Genomic DNA, 24,427 nt, shown 5'->3' with positions numbered 1-24,427 from the left:
CCAGAGTCAATTTCTTGTCTAGACTATGCCCTTGCCATGTTTTCAACTGTCCTCCAAACACATTTCGTCCCTCTGCACCACTACCATGATATAATATACGTGGGATTTCACCTCTCCCTGCTCAAAGTTTTCAAGTGGATCCCCATGTGCTGTGTGTAGACTGTAAACTCCTTGGCAGTGTTTGTATAGCCATCTGCAACTGGGCCTACAGATATCTTCTGCTATCTTCCTCTACTCGTGAATCTCCCACATCTTGCTCACTTTGAATCATCACATATCATCTTCTTTCTATCTCAGCTCCCTCACCGCCTCCCTCACCCCATCCATGGCTTATTTGCCTGGAAATTTATACTTATTTCTAGCCCATGTATTTAAAAATTTAAAAATCTCCTCTTACATTTTTAAATTTCATTAGAGTCTAATGCTCCTTTCCTGGGATACCCCAAGTCAACCATTACTTTATTACTGCTTTTATTTCTTTCTCCAGAGTCTCTAAGTTTCTCAATGGTTGTTGTTGATTCCTTATCAGTATTTGCACCTCATAAGCTTTTTCCCTCTTGCTCTTCTTCTCACCAGGACATCACACTCCACTTTCACTTTAATTCATGTCTCTAATGTTATATCCTCTGAGAGGCCTTCCTGATCTTCCCATCCTATATAGAAATCGCTGCCTCTTATTTCCTTTTGCCCCTTTATTTTTCTTTACTTCTTATATAGAGAACTGCATGTATTGTGATTATAGTCAGAGTCTGACTCCCCCACTAGAATGTCAGCTCTATGCAGGGTTGTGCACACTCTCTGATGGCCTATTCCCTGGCACTTAGTAGGCCCTCAATGAATATTCTGGTAAATGATTGAATTATATCCTTTCCTACTAACATAGTACCTGTCGCAGAGTAAACAGTAAAGGCTTATTGAAAGAATAAAATTGAAAGAATAAATGGGGGGGATGTCTTTGACCATTGTTAAAGAAATTCCCATGCTTGAACCCGCCACACTGAGGAGACCCATGGCTTTTTGCAAAAGAGAAGCAAGACAGCTGGAAGATGAATAAAAATGACTGGCTAGTGGCAAAGTCCGTTCTCATCAGAATTCTAGTTCAGTTATTCAGTTCAGATTTTTGGCAAGTGATGCAGATTCTTTTTCAGAAAATGTTGATTGATTGCACAGTTGTACCCACTTCATTTGCAAACCTTCATTATCTCTTTTTCCTTTCCTCCCTCCGTCTGCATTTAGAAGGGGAGGAGCAGTGTATAATTCCACAAGGCAATTTTGTGAATAAACCCACTAACTGGCTGCTTCTTTCAGTCTCACAGTCTCCACACAGAATACAAGTGTCTGCTTGAGCTGTGCATTCTCTCTTGACTGAATCTCCTTGCATTCATTCATTTGAGTATTCATTTGATTACTTACTCATTCATTCAGTGAATCAGTTGTTCAGTCCCACTGATGGTACAGGGTTTATGTGGATGTTTGGTTCTTATCTGAAATAAGAGTTCTTGACCTGGGGTCTGTGGGTGGATTTCTCTGGAATTTTCTGTAATTGTATATGCAAGGTTTTATGTTTGAATGTTGTCTTAGGAAAAGAGTTTGCTTAAACAACTCTATTATCCAAAGAAAGAAACATGTTAAGAATCTCTGATAGCAAAGGGCTCAAGCTCATCCTTGTATCTAAATTGCAGGTCCTTAAAGTTAAGTTTTCTTTCCTAAATATGCTTCATGTCCATGATGAGGGCACAAGTATATGATGTGTCTTGTCTGGATTCCAAGTCTGACAGTTTCATAAGCCTGTTGACTAATCTGTGCACTCCAAATACTGCTCATCATTCTTATTTATTTCCTCACTTGGCCTAAATAATACTCTCTCCAAGTCCCCAAGGGACAGACAGCACTGATGACACAGACTTTGTTCGGCTAACACAAGCAAGACCTAGCTCCCCCTCAGTTACCATTGATAATCATGCAGGCTTTGTTTATACGAAATCAGAGGGAAGATGGTAGGGTTTTAAGAGCTGATTTTGGTTTCCAGTGGTGGTGACTGTGTACGTTTACCTAATCAAGTTATGTCTGAGGCATTCAGCATCTTAAAATGAATGCCAATTACTGCTGGAATAGGGCATGAGTGAATCCTTCAAAAGGAAATTCAGTGGACAGTTGCTGACACTCAATGAATTGCTGGCTCTTTGCCCAAGTGTGTGTGAAATGTTTGCACTGGTTGGAGACCCTGATTGCAGTTGGCTCTCAGGGTTTGTGGTGTCAGTATAGATTTGATCTCCTGCCCTAGAAAAGGCTCAAGCTGGTGACAACATGCAGGGAAAAAGGTTCCAAGATTCCTGTTAAAATTGAGATCAAGATAGCTATTGAGAAGTCATCTTCAGCCCAGGCTCTACTTTTCATGACCAAATGCAGAGAGTTGGTGTGCTGAGCACCTCTGGTGGGCTAGGCACCAGGCACTGCAGGGTTCATTTGCCTTCTATGTTCTGGGCCCTGTTATAACTGCTAAGATTTCAGAAATGCACAGAACAACTCCTCTGGCTTGTAAAGGTGATAGCTAGTAGGATTGACACTATGCAAGTGAAATTCCAAGAGGAAAATTAAAAGTGGGTCCAGGCACGTCATGAATCCTCGGACCTGCTCTATGAAGCACTGAAGCATTCTTTTTGACAAAATGAGAAGTTGAGGCTCATGGAACCTAATTTTTTCAACACCATCCATCCAATTAGGGATAAACAGAGGATTTAAACTTAAGTCTTCCTGGCTCCAGAACACAAATTCTTTATTCTCTGCAAACTACCTCCCGATAATAGGAGCCTCCCCACTGAGCTCCCATTCTAAGCAGAGAGGACAAGCAGCATCCTGGAAATGAATCAGATATCCTACAATAAAGACCTGAATCATTATAGTCCCACCAAGAGCTCCTAAGTGATATAACAATCTGTTTGGTGACTCAGTTGCCTTACATAGACCCAAGTTGGATGCTGTGATGTGAGTGTGCTCTTAGGAGCTTTGATGTAAGCAGTGGTGTTTAAGTAGAGAGAGAGGTAGACTTGTAAAGTTAGGGTTTTCAAATAGCAACAAGTGGGCATTGGGTATAGTGATGTGACTATTTGGCTGCATAGCTGAGCTCTTAGAAGGTGAGTGTAAAGGGGGTCCCAGCCCTAGTGTCTGGTGGTGTGATCATCCATTCATGTTGCAGCCTAAGGAAAAGTAAGTTGGAATGGACAATGACGAGTCTGGAACCTTGCATACATAGCGCTGTTGAATGTACCCTTGTCCTTGCCTTTGTATTTGACCAGTGTTTCTCAGGGTCCTGACCATCATAGTTGATTGAGCCTGTGACCTCATTCTCCATACCCCACTTCCAGCAGTATCCTACTCTGGGGCCTTTCCTGACTCTACTGCTCCCTGCCCCTATCCTGAGATGAGAAGCCCATTTTTTGCATTTGATTTGTTTGTTGATGTGTCAGTCTCCCAGCTAGATTTTGATCATCTGGAGGGTCAGGGTGGTGCCTTCTCCTTTTATAGCCTCTGACATAGTGCCTGGCACAGACTAGAGGCTCAACAAATATTTTTACATGAATACTTATAGTTTTCTTCTGCCAACATATTTAGAAATGGAGATAGGAGCCTGGCTTATAATTCTAGCACCTTAGTGGGGTTAATATATTTCATATTATAAGCCTTCACTAAATTTTGGATGAATACATGTGATACCACAACCCAAGATAGCTGAGCTTTGGAAATGGTTCAGAGTGACTTCTATAGTAGGTACTGTCATAAACACAGTCTTGTGTCCTTTGAGCTATCCCCTCCTACTGCTCCACAAACTATTTCTGTTAACTGTTCCTTTGGCAGAAAGTTACCAACCATGCTGCCAAGCATTGATGTGGCCCAAAAGCTAGAAAGAAAAGGCAGGATGGGGGGTGGGGGTGGGGAGGATGACTGAACATATGAATGATGAGCAGGAGGGGGAAGAGGACAAGAAACATTGCCTTCTTTCTCCCACAGAAACACAAGCTGCTTCCTGCAGATCCAATGTTTCCTAGTTCCCTGTCGTATCAGTGGCCTAGGAAAGCCCAGAGGGTGGATGGAGCATTAGGCTGGAAGTAATAAGGTTGTGCCTGACTTACCTCAGTATTTGTAGCAGATGGTGTAAATGTCATAACAAGAAGCTTTGGGAACCAGACTGAAAAAAAAAAAGTCAAGTTAACAGATGTAGACCTCTTCCTTTTACCAGTAAGTGCACTTGACTGACACTGCATAGACTTACTGGTATTGTCCACTCCTTCCTACTAGGCAGGATCATGCTGCCACCTGTCAGAGTGCCCCTGAGGTCAGACAGCATGGCAGTCAGAAAGCGGCACTTGCTGTAAAGACTTTTAAGACACTTTGGAAAGTGAAAGTATAATAGGTTCCCCTTGAGGGGAAATCTACCCCAGATTAAAACTTTATACTACTCACAAAAGTTTTAGGTATATTCACAGGGAAGCTGATTTCTCCCAATTAAAGGACAAGTGTTAAACTTTGCAAAGTTAGTGCCACATTCAAATACCAAACTTGATGTGTCCTCTGATGTTTTTCTCTTAGAAAGCTGTGGTCAGAGAGGGCTTGGAATGTTTCCATGAATTATGGCTTAGTTCCTGAGAGACATATGGTGTTCCTGCCTGACATCCCCAGAGTAGATGGTTTGTAGTGGAATGTGCTCATGGGAAGAAGAGGAATTTAAACAACAGCAAAAGGAGCAACCTTCTTGTGTCAGGAATACATTCATACTTGGGGCCTGGACAAGTATCTGTGAGTCCCGCTCTGCATGACCCACAGGACTCTTTCAATACATTGGACTGTGGGGCTCAGTGGACTGTGTCTCAGTCATCATCGTGTCCTGGGAACCCAGTAGAGTGCCTGCCTCACAGTGAGGCCAACATGTCTTTGCTGTTGTAGCCCTGAGTCAGAATAAATTAGTTCACGTTGTCTTGCTGAGTTCATGTTAGATAACATTCAAGACTGTACCACTCATAGACATCCTGTCCTATATTCCAAAGTCACTTTATAAGTGTCTCACTCTTGAAACTTCTCCAGATTGAGGGGCAGGGAATGCAAACCAGCATATCTCATATCTCTGCTGGGAATCCACAGACAGGAACTGATTTTTGTCATGACTGATCTTTTTTTTTAATCCTTTATTTATTTTGTGAAGAAAAAGAGCAAATTCTCAAGCAAACTACTGTGCAAAGAGAATTAAACAGTTAACTAATCTTTGCATTTGAAAGCAATCCTTGTGACATCAAATTGATGAAGCCAATAAATATACTCAGAAAAGCCTTGGATGTCTTTTAGGTGAAAGACTAAATTCCTTTAAAAAGTGCCTTCTTAAATTAAGAAAGTAAAATTGGAACAGTTGAGTAATAACCATTTTTTTAAAAAAAGCCTTCTTTGGATTTGTAACGATTATTTTTGGAGTCTGGAGGAATGTATGCATGTCCTTGTCTATCAAGGCTTTCCCCCTTGCATCTCTTGAGGGTTTCCCTTACATACCTACCCCCTGAGCCTCATCCTGGCTCTGGACCATGCCTGCATTTTCCTGAGGTTTTGTCCTCAGAGACACTGACTGTCAGGGCTTCCTCATGCCCTCAGATGCTGTCACTCCAAATGGCAGCTTAATACACTGCCTTAAAAATTCCATTGTCAAGGGGGAAGTGTGGGTTCTCCTGTGAAGAATGTTAATCACCCTATAAGTAGCCCATATGAGAGCCATACAGTAGTTCCTATAGTAACTACCAGATTGTTGGAGAAAGGCCATTTTCTTCTTTTGCCAGCTACAGATGGAGAAATATCTCATTTTATTCAATGGAAAAAGAAGGTGAGGTGGGCAAAACAATCTTTAAAATGCAAACTTTGTACGAAAAAGAAGTGCCTGTAATTTGTTGCTGATCAAATACATGAAAACGTCCTCAAGACTTATTATGGTGGTGTTTGGGTGCTGTTTAACATTTAAAGACTATACCATTTTGGTGGAAAATTGTAAAGACAAGTTTTCAAAGATCATTTAATTCTACTTAATGCTTAAGAACATGAAAAGCATAAAGCACTCCCTTCACTAAATAGACCTATCAGCAATGCATATGTCCCCTTAGTTCTTTAGTAGTTGAAGCAATACACATATGCTTCTTAGAGAACAGCAGACATGGCTTCTTTTTCCAAATTCAGCAATTCATTTGTATGTATTAAAACTATCATCCCTAATTCTTTTCCCTAATGCATTCCATCCAGACTTAAATTGTGGAGAAAATTTAAATGTGTTACATTAAAAATTTTTGAATCGGCATAAAGTTTCAATTCTGTTCTTGGAATGAATACCTCTTTTGTCTAAATTAGTTGTACTACAAAATATATTAATAATTTTGGGGATATGAATTATGAATGAGTTTTTTAATTTAAAAAATTTCTCTAAATATAAACTTATAAATAAACCCAAAGTGTATTACTCCTGAATATAGGAATTTTTTTTCTTCTATTTTTAGTCTGGTCCTCATATGCCTGATTAACAATGCTCTTCCCTATTTCTCTTTCCTGGTCATCAGTTATCCTGCACTTTAAATGGCAAATACTAATCTTGGTGAAAGTGCATTGAAAAAGCCTTGTTATTGTTTGTTCACAGATACTTAGATGATGCACTGCATGAAAACTCCACATGCTTTCAATAGTACTCTGTGCTTTCAGCAGCAATTTTAATTATAATATTGTCATACGGGTCAAGCTGGTACCCAGCATTGTTTCAGTGTCTCTTCTCCAAACCTGAAATTCCCCATGTCAAAGTCGTACACAAACAAAGAGGAGTTTCCCGTTAGCAGATGCAATTTGTAACTGTAGGCAGAACACTGAGGTCCAGAGTGATTGTGAAGATTTAATCCCAGGGTACATGCAAACATAGCAGTTTTCATTTTGATAGGGAAATGCGTACACACACACACACACACACACGCACACACACACACACACACACACACACCATAAATTTCCGTAGTTCTGGTGAAAATCCTCCCTGGCTTCCTTGCCCCATAGTGAGGAAGGCTAATTGAGATTCTTGAAGGGAAATCCCTTTTCTTTTCCTTGGTAGCCAGGGAAAGACTCATTAAGCATTCTGTACTCCATTCTTTAGCAGACCCTGACTTTGCTCAGCCAAATGCTGAAGCCCAGGGAGTGATGCCTGTGGATTCCATTAAGCACGTACTTCGGGCCTCCCTTCTTCAGTGTGGGAAAAGATCCTTGCTTGTTCCTTGGATGAAAGTCAGAAGGCAGCCAGGAGAGGTGACCTGGCATGAATCTTGCCTTTTTACTGGCTGAATGATTCCATTCTTAAGATACTGATACGACCTGTAGAACTTACAGGCTGCAGTCTCCTAGGATTCTATATTGTTCCCCACAGCTTTGGGAGAGGGGGTGAGAAGGCACCTCTAACACAATCTTTCCTACCTGCTGATGATGACTTTTTCCTAGTAAAACAAGCTATGGCACCCGTGCCGCACGATGTCTTCACTTTGGAATACCTCTTTCAAGGGGATTCCTTCCGTAGCAAGTCTAGCTGTAGTTCCCCGCCTGTGCCCTCAACTGTGCTGGCCAGGGATGATGTGGGGAGGGCTACAAAGGAAAAGGGCAAGGCAAGGCACAAGGCAAGGAGGGCCATGACTTTCCCCCTTTTCATTATGTGTGTCCACTGAGCTGTCCTCTTTCTGTTTTGTAATGGGTTCTTCTATGGCAAGTTGACCTTTTGGTTGAATAGGTCAAACTCCCACGGAGTGCTAATCCTCAGCCTTCCTCAGGGGTGTGCATCCCTGGAGGTGAGGAGCCCTGGCCAGGAATATGACTGGGCGTGTGTGGTAGATTTCTGAAAGAGGATTGTCTTTTATTGCATAGAATTAACTCACAAAGACCACCGTGTGAGATTATGCCGAAGAATCCAGATTGGGACATTTTTTTAGGTGTGTGTGTGGGGGGTAATTTACAATTTACTAATTTACAATTGACATTGGTAGGTGGGGGTAAAACTAATTTTTTCAGACATGTGTTTTAGACTCTGGTTTCCTTATGTGTCTTCTATTTTTTAATGAGAATAAGACCACATGCATGGTCCTATAATTTCATCAGATCATTTGGGGGTTTCTGAAAGAGATGGTCAGGTCAGGATTTGCTTAGCTGATTTTTTTTAAATTTAAAAAATAATACTTCTCCCTATATATTTCTTCCATTTAAAGTCTCTTAAAATCTCCGCTGTTTTGTTTTCAACTCTTCTAAAACATGAGAAAGTAGGATTGTGGTACTTGTTAATGACGGTAACAAAGTGTATCTACTTTTGTTTTAAATGGCTTTTTCTGTTGGACTATTTATTGGGTTTTATAACACTAGTTACTTTACGGTAAGTAGCTAAGAGATTTTTTAACATCAGATTGGCACTCAGAAAATCTTAAAAGATTTTTAAGTTATATTATTATGGTTTTATTTTTTTTCTTGTGACAATCTCTATAAGATCTTCAAAGTATACAGCTTTCATGCCTCACTGTCTAGAGTTAGTGACATAATCTTCATAGACGAGGGATCGCTCATTCCATTTATTTATCAATGTGCATGTGTGTGTGCACATGCACACATGTATGTGTAGATGTATGTGTTTGGTTTAGTGTTCTTTAAATTTCAAAAGATTAGCTTTTAGTTGAAGAAACAAATGAAATATGTCAGATGAAACTCTTACTGTTCAGCAATAATGAGTATAACTTGAGCCTGGCATGGTGGTGGAAGCCTGTAATATCAGTGATTCATGAGGCTGAAGCAGAAGGACCACAAGTTCAAGGCCAGCCTCAGCAACTTAGTAGGACCTTGTTTCAAAATAAAATATAAAATGAACTGGTCAATGTAATTCAGTGAAAAAGAGTCCCTGGTTTCAACATCCACAGTACCAAAATTGATGATGATGATGATGATGATAATAATAATGGTGATGATGTTATGGGGGGAAGAAGGGAGTGGGGGTTTAGAAAATGTCAACTTCTAAAATAGAGAAATCTGAGAGCAATTCATAAGCCATGTTATTTTTGTGAAGATGATGGACCTCATTGAGGAAATGCTTTTTAGTCCTTCTTTGAGCATTAATGATACTCTATAAACACAATGAGATTAACAAAAAAAACAAAATAACTATGTTCACAGTATTCCTGAATTGTCAGTGTCTCAATTCTCAAAATGCCAAATGTGATAGAATAAGTGCAAGATAAGAAGTCTGTATTTAACATCTATTCAGTTACCAATAATGCTAGAGTTTTAAAGCAGGGCTTCTACCAGGGGCATAATGGGCCCCTGTTTAACATATTTATGTTGGTTGTAAAATTAGGAAGTGTCATTACAGACCCACATCACCTGCCTAAGTGCAAAACATATAAATCAAGAGAAGTTCCAGTGCCATAAAAATGCCATTGAATAGAATAGCATGAAACTACTTACAAGATACTTGTATATTGTGCTAGCATGTATGAGGATGCACTCTCAGGTTTCTGGAGGATTTGAAGAACAAAGAATAACTGTGCAGGTAGGACTCATGAACCTACGACCTGATGAAGACATTTATTTAGAGAGCAGCCTAAACAGCCTAACAGGGGAAAGGCAGGAAAAGAAAGGCCAAAGATAGCCAGGCTTGAATAACCCCTGCCTGTTATTCAAGACAACTGTTTCTGGGCTTCTAGAAAGCGTTTTAGTTGCCATCTGTTATTACTGGAGCTTTCCTCATGGGCCTTCTAACAAATAATGCTTCTTTACATTTCCTGAGGTTTTAGGGTCCCCTGTATGTTAGTGGCCCTTGCTTTCTTGGCCCCCTCTTAATCCAGTTCTTCATAGAACAGTTCATATTCTGTAAAGTTAGTCTATTCTTTTTTAATGAGGTGCAAGGGTTTATTTTGAACTTTGTAATTGAAAGCCTTGAAGTGCCCCCCAAATTATGAACTATTAATAAGGATCTTTCTGAATCCTAATTACTGCCTCTGAAAGAAAGTGGACACTTTAGAAATTTTTCAACTCCCCTCTTCTCCCTCCCCAAAGCCACCCACCCCCATAATCTTTAAAAAAAAAAAAAAGGCTGCAGATTTTATTCATGTGGGATCATTCACACCAAGCTACCATAATGTGCAATTAACACTCTAGAAACTGAAAACAGTATTCAGCAAGACAGCTGCATTATCAAAAATGCCAAAGGAGTTTTGAAGGGAGTAATGTGCATGTTAGAATAGAAAATTAATCAGAAACGCATGCACACACACACACACACACACACACACACACACACACACGGTAGTGCTGTCTTAAATATATCTGAATATTAAAAATTTTTAAATCCTAGGTCCATACTTACAATAAAGATTAATTTCAGGATGAAAAACTGATTTTTTTTCTGTTTTAAAATTATTAGTTGTATGTTTTGCTCCTGAGGCTAATGAGGATGTTAGAGAAGAAATCTCCCAGATCCCTTCCAGCTGGAAATTTTTTTTAATAATAATCACTCTTCAATTATATTTTATAAATTTTCCCATTGAAAAAATATCCCTTTTATTTTTCTCTTGCCATTAATAATGATACTTAACACTCATGCTATTTTCAAAGTGCTTTTCAGACATTGCAAACACTGACTCTCAATTGCAGGGGTAAACTCCCTACTTTTGCACAGCACAATAATCGTAAGTGCATTTATAGCATAATCCCTACTAAGCTACGGATACGACCGACTGACTTAGTAACTGAAATGAAACAGGATTCTCCCAGCAGCATTTTGCTGGAATTTTCTTGTTAACTAGCTGAAAGTGTTTTTAACCATAAGAAAGCAGGGGATTTTGATTTCTATTTTCAATTAATGGTATCTAGGCTCAAAGAAGCAGAGGTTTATGATAAAGTTTTCAAGAAAAGCAGGACACAAAGAATTTACTTGTTGGACATATAGATCTGAACATTTCCTTTTATAACTGAGAGCAGAGTTTCAGATTTTTATGATGCTTAAGAACAATAAACAGCCACAAAAGTAAATAAACAACGCCCCCTCCAAAAAAAAGAAAGAAAAAATCTATCTAGTAAAAGAGGTTTAAAAGCACATTGTCAACCCATGCTTAAAAAAAAAATGGAAAAGGAGGACCTGCAATTATGAATTCCACAAATAGAATTCTTTAGGCCCACTTTTGTTTAAGACTGTGGGGCCTCCTGAAGTGGCAGGTGCCTTCGTGTAAAGTTTGTGGGCCATGTCTTGAAGAGGGCCCACCCCATGCTAATATTAGAACAGTAGTATTTGGGAACTGCTAGTCAGGGGTCCAGATGAACTGCTCATCAACCCTGTAGAACAGTTACACGTAAACATTTGGTAAATATGAATTTCACTCATCTTAGTCCTAGTTCAAAATGTCATTCTTGATAATCTCTTATCTGATATTTTGTTCGTATCAAATTGTGATAAAGTCATTTCATTAGAAAATACAAGGAATGCCCTATTTGGTATTTCTAGCCCAGAGGACACAAAATGTTTATGTATGGAGGGGCAGTCAAAAGGTGTTTAAAAAATATTAATACCTTTATTTTAAAGGAATATGAACATTCATATGTTTTTACACCAGTGTCAGAAAAACAATACAAAAGAAAATTATTTATTTTTATTTTTATTTTTTGTCTCTAGATGTTGCTATTCAACCTAAGCATAAGTCCAAACAACTCGAACCAAAGTTAATAGTAGGTAGTGTTTCTTTCAGATGTCATTGATATTGTAACTAGATGGTGATGCAATTGGAAAGAAATTAAGCTGCAGGCATGAAATCAGAGCTCCAACTTAATTATTTTCTTCCTTTTCTTTCTTTTTTTCCTTTTCTTTTTTTTCTTTCTTTCTTTTTTTTTTTTTTAAGTTATAGGTGCACAACGAAGGAGAAGCCCCAGCGCACTAGCTATTGAAGTATTTGAAGCACATTTGGGAAGTCACATTTTGCAGGTACCTGTAAAAGAAAAAGAAGCTTGCTTATATTTTACAAAAAAATAATAATAATCATAGATTGACTTTTATATTTTGGTAAATTTTTGAAATTTCAAATATGTATTTGTTGTTATTTTATCTTGGAACTCTGAAATTCTTATAAATTTTTTTTCTCCTTTTTAGAAAGTCATCCATTGAGAGAATATTAATGAGAAAGGGAGGGCAAGTATTACTTGTGCTGTAATCATTTAGATGGGTTGCTCTATTTAGTCAATGTGCAATGTATAGTTAACTGGCTGTTCTCAGAGTGATTGTGCGTATATTGTGTTTGTAAGTGGATATATGTGTGTGTCTTTGGAGCTATATATTGTTTTCGAAGAGCAAAGTTTTGTTGTAAAAGTACTGTGACATTTTTATGTGTTGCCAAACTTCAGTTCCTTGCTTGAGTTTGTATTTGTTAAGTGCTTCTAATATTAATGTTTGTCTCTCCAAATTAGAAAATTTCTTAGGGTGACATTTTTTGAAATCTATTTTTAAGTAAAGAAGACTAGTAATAATTGATTTTTTCCCCAGTGAACTTCCTAACAAATAAATATGTAGGTTACTTAAATACTTATAGTTATTTAACCCTAGAGGAGACTCATTCCCAGCTCAACATCTCACTTATTCAAAAATTTTTTCTTAACACTAAGCCATCTATTCAATACTTTTGCGTTCATACATGGGCAATTATTCTACATTATTCTTGCTTCCAGGATAAATGTTGCCATGACCAAATTTTCTTTTAATTGTGAAAGATATTTTTACCTGGAACTTGAGAAGCAGACATGTTTGGGATATTTAGGCAAGTTGCTATGTTTTTTAAAAGGTTACATTTTTCTTCGATAAACTTTGTGGCAAAATAAAAGTAAATTCCAGATTCCTGTCTATCTGGAGTTAAAAAATTACCTCAATGGTGCTTTCATTTTCTAGAAATTCAAAAGTAGTATAGAATCTAGCACATTATTCCCTAAATTATGTATACTACAAACCTCCTCCTAGTTCTCCCTGAAAAAGTAAGGTAATTCATGGTTCAATCCCAGGATTTTTTCAGAGCAGTTCTTTTGCTGGAAGTTTCAGAATCACTGGACCCTTGCTGAAAGGGTGTGTTCATGGACCTCAACCTGGGTCTACTGAATCAGAGATATAGGATTCAGGGCTAGGAATTTATCATTTTCAATAACCTTCTGAGATAATTTTAATGTTGTTAAGATCTGGGAACTTAAAATTCACATTTGGAAACATGAGGACTTGAGAATTCTGTCTTCATTTATTCTGTATTTCTCATTTTTTCCATTAATACATGTTAATATCTCGGAACTAATATTTCTTCAAACCCACTTTAAGAGATGCTATTCCATTGTGTACATACAGTTTCAAGTTACCTTGGCAGTAACCCAGGATTCACTAATAAGGGCTAAGGGTACAGAAAGGATTATATTTCTTTCCAGATTTTTTTTTTAAAAGAGAGAGAGAGAATTTTTTAAATATTTATTTATTTATTTTAGTTTTCAGTGGACACAACATCTTTATTTTATTTTTATGTGTTGCTGAGATTCGAACCCAGCACCCCGTGCATGCCAGGCGAGCGCGCTACCGCTTGAGCCACGTCCCCAGCCCCAGATTTTAAAATTTTTATATCCTTCTTTCCTGTATATACTTTGTTCAGAATCTCCATTATAAGTTTTGTGTGAGCCCTGACATATATTGTTGGATTGTGATGTTATTCAGGATTACTTCTGTTTATACTCTTAAGCAATCAGTGCTTAAGAATGAATCAATGAAAAAAAAAACGGTTCAAAGAATGGCCCTAGATGATCATTTTCTTCTAATTTTATTCTGGAAATCAAGATTCCAAAATCCTATGGGAGAGTGACTTAGGAATTGCAAAAATTAAAAACTAATATAGAACTTTAGAGTTTGAATCAAATATAACTCAGCATAAAAATATAGATTGGCTCTCTCTCAAGTGCCCATTCAACATTAAGCTTCTTTGAGAGAGAGGATCTAATAGGAGGCTGCCTGCTCTTCTCCACACTGAGTGGCCACACTCTATTCAGACACTACATTTTAAGAGAAGTCTAGACCTCTGGATGTCATTTGGAAGAAAATAACCAGTCTAGCAAGTGAACTAGAAATCATGTTACATGAAGAATAACAAAGAACCTGGGGAAGTTTAGTTTGGAACACACATAACTTAAAAGGACATTAATGCCTATTCTATATATTTGAAGACCTCATTAAAAAAAAAAACAGGTGGTTTCAGTTTGACTTCAGAGTAAAGAAAGAAGGAGAGAGGGTGGGGTGGTGGTGGTAGGTGGTGTACAACTGAAGAAGAAAAAAGAAATCACACCCAAATACACATGTGGGGTATGTTCAAAGCTGTTGACTTTAAAATGTAAGTGGTTTCATAGATATGCTGACAAGAAATTCAAGCAATAATCTTGAAATTTCCATAGAGACTAGTACTTTTCTTATCATTTGATTTTTAATATTAATGGTAATGGAGTAGAAGAACTACAAAATCTGTATGGAACTATACTATTTTATTCTCTTAAGTAAAAATATTGTGGGCAAGATGGGGTTGGGAGGTAGTATTATCAGGAAGAGCATCCTTTATGTTATGTAATTAGTTGCTTTGCCTAATTATCAGGGAAATCCTTGAGCCTGTAGATTCCATGTCTATGGCATCTTCAACAATATCTCAAGGTTCTGCAAGGTTAAGATGATTTCTACATCTCGTTTCAAGAGGGTCTACGGTAGAGTCTGATTAATTCCTGGCATCTTGGGATAAATTCTTCATTTCTTTTCTCTTTCCGACCCTTTCTTCTCTTGCAAATACTTTATAAAAGCTGTGTTCTCAACAAGGTGGAGGTATGGTTTCTGCTCTCACAGTTTATGTCACTTACCCTCCTTCCAAAATTTCAGATACTTAGTAAGAACACAGTGTTCATTGTATGAGGCTGCCATCTTTAACTACCTTGCATTCATTTGAGGAAACAGGAACCAGGAGTGAACAACGTTAAACTGGTCAAGTATGATAGGGCTTGGAGAGAGCAAAGACTCTAGAATTGGCCATGAAATGTTAAAAAATGACATCTCAAAGTTGTTGATGGATGAATAGGAGTTTATTAGGTGAATAAAATAGAAGAATATTCGAATCAAAGAGAGTATCAAACACAAAGGCAAGGGAGCAAGAAATAGATCTTGTTGGGGGACTGTTTGTGTGTTTGATATGATGGCTGTTCCACGTGTTCAGGAAGCACATAAGCCATGAAGGTGGAGAAATTACATGAACCATGTGTGACAGGCCTAGGGAGCCAACCCAGGAGGTGAGGACTTGATTCTCTAACTAGTGATGAGCCAATGGAGACGACTTTTATGTGGGAAGTGACAAGGAAGGATTTGGTTTATTTCTGGAGTTATCAAAATACAGTGTCTAGGAAGTCTTTTGAGTTATGAGAGCCTGATATAAAGAGACCGTTTAGGAAATTGTTACAACATTTCAAGAAAGAAGGTGAAGATCTTCTCCAAGGTAGAGTTCTGTGAATGGGGCAGTATTATGAAACTGAGATAGGATCATTGGCACAAGGTCATTAAATAGAGGGGACAGACTAGGAAATGGAAGGATTCATGATGGTCACAGGTTCTCTAGATTGGTAGCTAGCTATCCTGATCCTCTTGCCTGAGAGAAATTTAAAGGGATATTTTCTTAAATAGCCAAGTTGATATGAGGTGAGCAGTTGTAATCCTGGGTCTGATCCTCTGAAGCAGTGTTGAAGCTAGGGCTGAAAATAGGGCTTGGAAATACTAATCACTGGTGTTGAAATAAAGGGCAGTTCAAATCAAGGAATGGATTGAAAACCCATGGAACTGATGTAGAGCAAAGAGAGGGTTAAGGAGCATGTGGGGGCAAGTTGTCACTTAAAATGCAAAGAGAAAAGAGAAGACAAGAAGGAATAGGACACCACAGAATTTGATTTTGTTAGGAGAAGAAATATTAATAATGTCAAGGTAGCTGAAGATAAATCTTTAATAGGGTAAATACTGAAGAGATGCCTTAAATTTTTTCAATTGAAACAGTTGCACTGGAGTGTTAGGTGTAGAAGATAAACCTAACACATGGCAGAAGGCAAAGGAGAAGAATGTGGATGTTTGTAATAAAAGAAGTGCAGGAGATGAAATGATAGTGCCAAGGAAATATTTCGTATTTCATGCTGTGAGACTGTGTTTATATGTCTGAGATTTATGGGGCCAAACAGTTTGTGCATATCAGAAGATAGATGGAAAAGGAGCTCTGTTAGCCAATTATATGCTCTTTAGCAATCCACCTTTTTAAAATCAATATCTTGTGGTCATATCTGTATTAAGAAAGGATTGATTTTCATTATTATTAATGGCTAAATGACACACCATACTATGGATGTTTCATAATTTATTTAACCATTTTCCACTATTGGATATTTTGCTTATATCTAAAAGTTTGCATTTCTAATGCAAATACCAACTGAGAGGGTGTACATGTATATGTGTTTCAATTAGAAGAATCTAGTCCAAATGGATTTTTAGTATAAGTTGATTAAAATTTTACTAAGTTTTATGTATTGTGCTAACTTTTCTTCTCATATCATCAAATATTCACAATGTGTACCCAGTGAGATAGGTACTGTGGTTGTGGTTATGTATGTTTTCAAATTAAGTCGTCTAACACTTAGAAAACTAAAATAACTCAAGTTTACATGTCTTTTTAGGTAACAGAGTAAAATTTGAACTCAGGATGCTAAAGCTAGATTGAAATACTTCCCAAGGAATGGTGAGAGCATTTTAAAAGACAGTTATTTTAAGAGTGAAAAATTAAGATAATTATAGTTGGAGTGAACAGGATTAGGAAGCTGACTGAATTTGGAGGGTGAAGGAGAGGTTAGATCAAAATACCAGTGAGGGGCTGACAGCAGCAGGTGCCACGCTTCCCCGCTACCTGCATCTCCAATGCTGTTTCATTGAAATACAAACCACATTTCCCTTGGTGTATAGAGGTTGAGGGTAGGAGATGAGGATGAACTTCTTAATTTTTGATGCATCCATGCTATGACTATAATAAGTGTTTTTATTTTGTATATCTAATTCACCATATTTTTCTCTTAGGAAATTTTATGAAATTTCTTAAAATTTCTTTTCCACCGAAAGGGGAAAAAGCTGAATATTATGAGGATTCCATCAATGTAAAATCAACTTCTGTGAGGCCAGTTTCCAAACAGTACTAGTGTATGGGGGCAGGACCAAGGCCCAGAGTTGTACATTGCCCAACTCAGGGGCCACCATTCTCAAAGAGCCTTACTATTGACTGTGATCAGTTTTATGGTCCCAGTGGACCTGTAGCTATTAGAGGGATGAATTTTGGGAAAGAGCCAACTTCCCAAGGGAGACAAGGGTTCAAGGGATGTCAGGGCTGTGGAGTGTACCTACTGGGCCTGAGTCAAGACATTTTAGTCATTATATTCCTCTTTGACTCTTTAAAGTTTAGCTGAGGAATGAGAAGGCAAGGAGTCAAGATTGTGGATTATACATTTTGTGACAGGCTAGGTAAAAATCCAAGAACTTCAGGAGATAATGAGGCAGGATCTTTCCTAAATGTGGTACATGTGACTAAGCACAAATTTGGTTTCTGCTTTGAAAGTTCTCCATAGGACATTAGTGTTTCTACTTCATTCTCTCCTTAGCATGAAAAAAAAATATGAATGGTATTTATTTTTACTTTTCCAGTTTAGTGACCAGATAGCATATTCATATTTTAACTTATTGAAGTTAACGAAACACAAAATGATAATAAATATCATCTTTGCAAGTCATAAAATTAACTACCGGAATGGCTTTCCCTTAGGTGCCAGATTTATGAATGGAGTACTTTAATTATTTGTATGCCCTTAGCAGAAGGATTTGCTTTTTTTTTTCACTCTGTAAATAATGTTTATATAATTGTTATATAAAGTTGTAATATGTTTTTGCATATTCCATACTAATGCTACTTTACTCACCTCACAGGTGTTAAAACAATCAAATCAGACCTAGTAAGTAGAAGATATTTAAAGCTTATATTTTAATTCATTCTCAGCATTTTATATAAAACTATATGTACATATATATTATACTACTGACATTGTATAATACACATAATTACTAATAACTGTCATGTGCTTATAAAGTGATTGAAAGACAGTCTTTTTGCTTAATATGTTTGATATCATAAAATAAAACTTTATGATTTGGATGATTTTATCATAAGTACTCACATGTTTGTACAAAAATGACACAGGAATGAATTTATTATTTAAACTCAGTTAAAAAGGATATTCTATAAGAAATGTCTTAAGTGGAAGTAATGGTATCACTATATCAATTTTTTGATTGGCTATATTACATGAACCACCCCCTCAGGTCTAGGTCATTGCCTCTGCATTATTTTTGGTCAAAAGGGAATTTTCATATTGCTCTTAGAACATTTAGGCCCCAAACTGAAAGAGAACTTCAGTTGACAGATCCTTTGAGGGACCATAAAGAACCTCTAAGAACATTTTAAAACTCTAGTACATCAGGTTCTCTGACAGTAGGCTCAGTAGAATGGTTGTATGATTGTATGTCTTCCTTCTTTGGCATATCTAGGAAAATAGTTTTGCAAGGATAATTTATTAGTAGAAGAACTCTGTTGTACAAAATGAATATATGGCTTATAGTAGACCATAGGAAAATAGTTTCATTAAGGTACGTGTTTTCTAAAAATACGGAGAAGTTACTCAAATTTAACTAGTAACTTTTTTTCTATTTATTAGACAAACTCATCAAGGATTTGTGTAAATGACATGGATGATGGCCTAAATGAACTGTCAGATTTCATTCATGTCTTTTTAAGTTTTCCCTCTCAACACCTTCCACTATGGAATATAGGATAGTACATAGACATGTCTCAAAAAAGAAAAAAAAAAGCCTGTGTTTTTTTTTATTTTATTTTATTTTTTTAGTTGTAGATGAACACAATACCTTTATTTTTTTTATTTTTATGTAGTGCTAAGGATCAAACATAGTGCCTCACACATGCAAGGTGAGCACCCTACCACTGAGCTACAACCACAGCCCAAGCCTGTGTTTTTTAACAGAGTCTGTTATGGATCAGATTTAGAAGAAAATCAGGTTAAGATTTACATTTTAATTTCTATAGTTCTATATTGTTACCGACAATAGGTTGATTAAGAATAGATGCTACAGCTGGAGTTGTAGCTCAGTGATAGAGCACTTGCCTCGCATGTGTGAGGCCCTGGGTTCAATCCTCAGCACCACATAAAAATAAATTAAAAAAAGAACAGATAAGTATTATGTCCATCTACAAATAAAAATAAAATGAATTTTTTAAAAAAGAACAGATGCTGGAATCATAGTTGGTCGATATATCATATTGGTGTTGCAGATTTATTGTCAGACAAATGAGAACATATGTATTCTCTACCAAAAATTTTTGAAAATTTGTATTGCTGTAATAAGGGAAGCAAAATAAATATTATCTTCTATATATCCTTGTTAGTGTTCAGGTACTTCATGTCACAGTTCCACTCCAATCTCAGAGACCAGTCAACTATGGAACTGAATATTCTGGTAGAGAAGATATACTGGAAGTATAGGCAAAAACAATGTATAGTTGATACTGTAAAGTATACTTAAACAGTGTTGGGGTGGATGTAGAGAATGTCAAAAGGGCTGTTATCAATATCACCTTTAATTTCTTTCAGCAAAATAAATTAAAATGTTAACTAATATGATTCAAACATCTAGGCAAAGGAGAGTGAATGAATACACCTATAATAGCTCAAATGCTGACTAATATAAAAATACAAATTATTATTAAGATGCTGTCTAGCTAAGTCAACATTCCTTCTACATCTGATGGTAATGTTTTCAAAAGCCTTTTCTGCACAAGAGTAATGCCTTCAAGTGTATTTTCTATTTTAATGATGAGTTAGAATTTCAACTATTTATTTTATTGGAACTTATAAGTATCAAAGAAGTGATGATCTCTAGGAATTTGAATTATCTTTTTCCTGATGGCTCTTGGTAAAGTGCTATCCCTCTGGACATCAGCACTAAAATAAAATGAAATGATTTCAAATAATAGAGGCATTCTGAATTAATTCCTTCAGTTATGATAGAAGAAGGAGAGATAGGTGAGTGACCCTAAAGTCTCTCCATGATCTGGAATGGTAAGAAAATGTAAAACTAAATATAGAAAAAGAGAAAGTTAGTGAATATATTTGCATATGCAAATTAGCTTAATTGATACTGCTTGCCTCTACAGGGATTTTTCATTACAAACTGGAGTGCTACATTGTTCAGCTCATATTGAGTAATTTAGTAACTAATGAGACCAGTTTGCACTAATTTGCATATGATAAATGAGCTTAATTGCAGTAAATAACTTGGAGGCATAATTACTTAATTTTCCTGTGTTGCACGGCTTTTAAGTTCACGTATGAACAACTCAAGATAATTTTGCATATTTAAATTAGTTGCTTTTAAATTTTCTTGAACAAAAAAAAAGGAACACACCTTATCAATTGAGCTGTAAAACAATCAAAAGTAAGGATTGCAGAATTTTTATTTAAAAAGAAAGAATAGGAAAGAAAAGCAGAAATTTCTTAAATCTGTTATTCACCTCTCCCATATCTTCACCTCAAATAAGATAGCAGCATTGACATTTAGAAAAATGTTTTTAATGTTGAAAGTTAATTCATAACTTCGATTGGAAACTGGCCCAGGTTACTGTATATGAATAACTTTTGAAATCAATTTTATAGAATAGATGTGACATGTTCATTGCCTAGTTTGACAAACTAATATCAAGGTAGTCAGTTGGATCTTCCACCTGCAATGTGTTAGGTTTAATGAAGTAGGCAGCACTGTAACCGTGGCATTTGTTTTCTATCTAGATTAATGTTTCAAACTAACTGAATTGCATCTATTGGGGAATCTTGGTATGAGACGACTATGAATGACCTCCTTATTGGCCTTCACATTATCTTAAGAATATATGTTTTATCAAAATCTCCATTTGCAAAATTGAAAAACTGAAGTACATATAGAGTTGATGGCAAACTATTATTTCATGATACCAAGTTGCCTTAAAATTTCATTTTGCAGGGAAAAGTATAATTTACTATTCAGAAACAACTTAGACCATATGAAATCATATTCATGATTATGAGAAGATATTATATAGTTGTGAAAGTTTAAAACCTGTCATTTAAAAAAACAGAAGGGAACATTAGGGCTCTTCATTTGCCACAGTATGGAAAAATAACTCATGAAAATTTTCTCTGAAAAGCTCAAATCCCACCAATTCAGTATAAGTTTCCTATAGCTTTCAGAGGCATGCCAGAGCAGGTATTAATATTTGTGTATTAAAAGTGTAAAATTTGAGATCTTTCTATAATGGGTTCTCAGAAAATACCTGGTAAATAAAAAAAAACAAGCAAATAAATCTGAGGCAGAGTCAGAGTGAACCTCAGAACCCAGGGCTTTGTTTTACCTCCATATTCTCAGCTCAGTGTTCATTCATATCCTCTGGACATGGAAAGTGTAGGCAAATTCAGTATCTGCAGAGATTTTTGTATCCAGCCAATTTGAATTCACGCCTCAGCTTGCTCATTTCTTAACTGTGTAGACCTAGAATTATTTCTTGCCCTCTCTGAGCCTTGATTTCTTCATCTTTAAAATTGAAGAAAGGATTTCCTGGAGGCATGTTGTAAAGATAGTAAAGTTCAAAATGCTTAGTATAGAATCTTGTGTATAGAAAGTTTTTGATAGACAGCTAATGTTTCTGTCTATATGCAGAGTAGTCTAAGGATACTGTGCAGGTTCTTAAGAAACATGTTAGTGCTTATAGGAGCATTATCAATGTAGAAGAAATAAGGAACATTATCAATAAATCCTCAATATAATTTTAATTTAATAGAACAAACATTGTTTATATTGATAGTATTTATATTTGACAGTGTACATTAGTTCAGAATACACCATTTAAAAACGACCATGTGTTTTTTACCTCAAATGAAAACCCTTCTCTTAAAAAACAAAGCAGTTGTCTAAATAGTCATTACCAACTTAGAAACAACTAGAAAATACAACTTATAGAGGGACTCAAAATTGAAGTTTCCTTTAAACTAAGATGTGATGTGTCATTATTATTCTTATTATGTCTCAACTTTCTTAGAAAAATGGGAATAAAGAGCCAATAAGAATTCCAGAAGAGCTAGAAGGTAGAACTAGTCCTCATCCATTGCTATAAATTATGTTTGCCAGGCATTGAAGGGTACATATGATTTTCCTCATGCATGTTGCAGAAAAATCTATCATCTGTTATGCTGATAAGGGGTACCTTTCCACATGAAGACCAGAAGAGAGAACTCAGAGGGATTTCTATGATGGGGTGAGGGTGAGGGACAGCAGATACCCATCATCCTGGGTTTTTATACACATCACTAACTTTGATTTGCAGACTAAGCGCGTTCATTTTCTGCTAAGAAATATGTGAAATCTGTGGGTAGGGAAGGGCTTGAAGTCACTACTGTGAATGAAAGGCAAGGCATCTGGGCACTTAACTAAAACCAGTAAATGAGGACTTTCTAGTTGCAAAACAGATTATCTTGGGTGGTCAGGATCTAGGAAAACCAGACAATAAATCTTAAAGTACTGAGCTTCAGTTCAGTAAACATTTACTGAGTGCCTAATGTGTATCAGACTGGAGAAAATACTGGAGTACAAAATGAGTTATGTTTGGCTCCTCAGCATTCCCACCATGAGTGGAGAAGACCAGGAAGAAAATAAAATAACATGGTTCCATGAGAGGCAGAACCATTGTCAGTTGTACCTGGATTTGGATCCCTGATTTTAGATATTGAACTTAGGCAAAGTACTTAAACTCTCCAAGTTTCTTTTTTTTTTTTTTTCAGTGCAGAATGGAGTTTTTTTATGTGGTTAAAAAAGAGATATATGATGCTTTCCCCCCCAAAAAAAACACCTACACACACTGCAAGAGTACTTGCAGAGTACTACAAGAATTAGATGAGAATGGCTACACACAATGCCTAGCTTATATGAGATACTATGCACAGAGCACATAGAGAGTGACAGCTGAAGAGAAGTTGACAACCTGTAGACACAACAGGAGGGAGTCAGATCACCCAGCCTGATGCCTATCAATGAGCACTTGCTATAATCACGAACCTACACAGTTCACCTCCTTCACACATACCTTTTTAACTTTGGTATTCATGTGGGTCTTGGTGGGAGTAGTTGGAGGGTCTGACACATGCCTTCTTTTAGCATATGCATTTATAGTAAAGACTGGGGGAAGAAAACAAAAGAGCAGCAATATCATTGCGATCAGGCAAATTTCATTTGTGGGCATGCTAAGAATATTGTTTGCGAAGTATGGAAACATCTTTAATTATTTCTCAGGTACTAAAGGTGACTGGATTATTTGAAGATTAAAATGGGACAGAAAGATAATTATACTGTCAATTTAAAAAGTGGGAAGAGGTCTCAAACTCATAAGGTTATGTGTAAATATGAATATGAATAATTTTCTCATTTGTAGGTATTTATAGCTCTGTGGTGATATATAAAGATATTTGCAAATCTGTGCTAGGTTACAGTGTTCTTCTTGGCTTTAGAATAGTCCTGGGTGGGAGAAGACATCATGTTCTTGTTACCCACATGAGCTAGGAATGACATAGAAGAGTGACACAGCTATCATTAACCTTGGATTCAAAACTCAGGCAGTGTGACAGGGTCTGCTTTCTTTTCTCAAAGTCTCCAGAACTTCAAAAGCCTTTTGGGTTCATTTGAGTTTGAGAGACTAAAGGTTTGGAGACTAAACTGATTGCAGACACTTGTGAATAGCCTACAACAGTAGTATTCTGAGAAATTTGGGAAAAGTAGCTTAGAAGAATCAAATCAGAGTTACTTTAAAATATTTAGAAAAATCTCTAAATATAATATGATCTAAATTGAATACATAATTGAACAATTATTATAATATAATGTATGCTATAGTCTTCCTCACTAGCTTTCTAAAGACAGAAAGATTATCAAAGAAAAATCTTCCATAAGAAGTTGTTGGTGTGTGTGTTTGTCGGGGTGGGCAAGCATCATATATCTCTTTTTTAACCACATAAAATGGGAGGGGGATGTTAAAGAAAAAAATTATACACACACAGGATAAACAAAAGAAGAAGAAGAAGACAAAAGCCAACTATTTGATTTTCTGTAAATCAACTAAAATGAAATTGTGATCCTTGTCTCTTAAAAATAGTTTTGGAAGGAAAGCTGATTTCAAGAGCTGGGCTCCCAATAGCACCT

General features: G+C 36.6%; 1 protein-coding gene across 13 annotated transcripts in view; it reads left to right on the top strand.

The window, feature by feature from the left end:
• Nucleotides 1-24,427, top strand: part of Npas3 (neuronal PAS domain protein 3) — an 836,745-nt gene that overhangs the window by 398,134 nt on the left and 414,184 nt on the right. For 8 of the 13 annotated variants that reach the window (XM_040275944.2, XM_040275938.2, XM_040275936.2 and 5 more), the window contains one exon: nt 11,919-12,001. In XM_040275944.2, the coding sequence (XP_040131878.1) occupies nt 11,919-12,001 (83 nt within the window). The remainder of the gene's footprint in view (nt 1-11,918; nt 12,002-24,427) is intronic. The other 5 variants (XM_040275939.2, XM_040275937.2, XM_040275945.2 and 2 more) reach the window with 1 other exon arrangement.

The sequence above is a fragment of the Ictidomys tridecemlineatus genome, chromosome 5, assembly GCF_052094955.1.
Source record: "Ictidomys tridecemlineatus isolate mIctTri1 chromosome 5, mIctTri1.hap1, whole genome shotgun sequence".
Taxonomy (NCBI): Eukaryota; Metazoa; Chordata; class Mammalia; order Rodentia; family Sciuridae; genus Ictidomys; species Ictidomys tridecemlineatus.
This window is presented reverse-complemented; position numbering and strand designations above follow the sequence as displayed.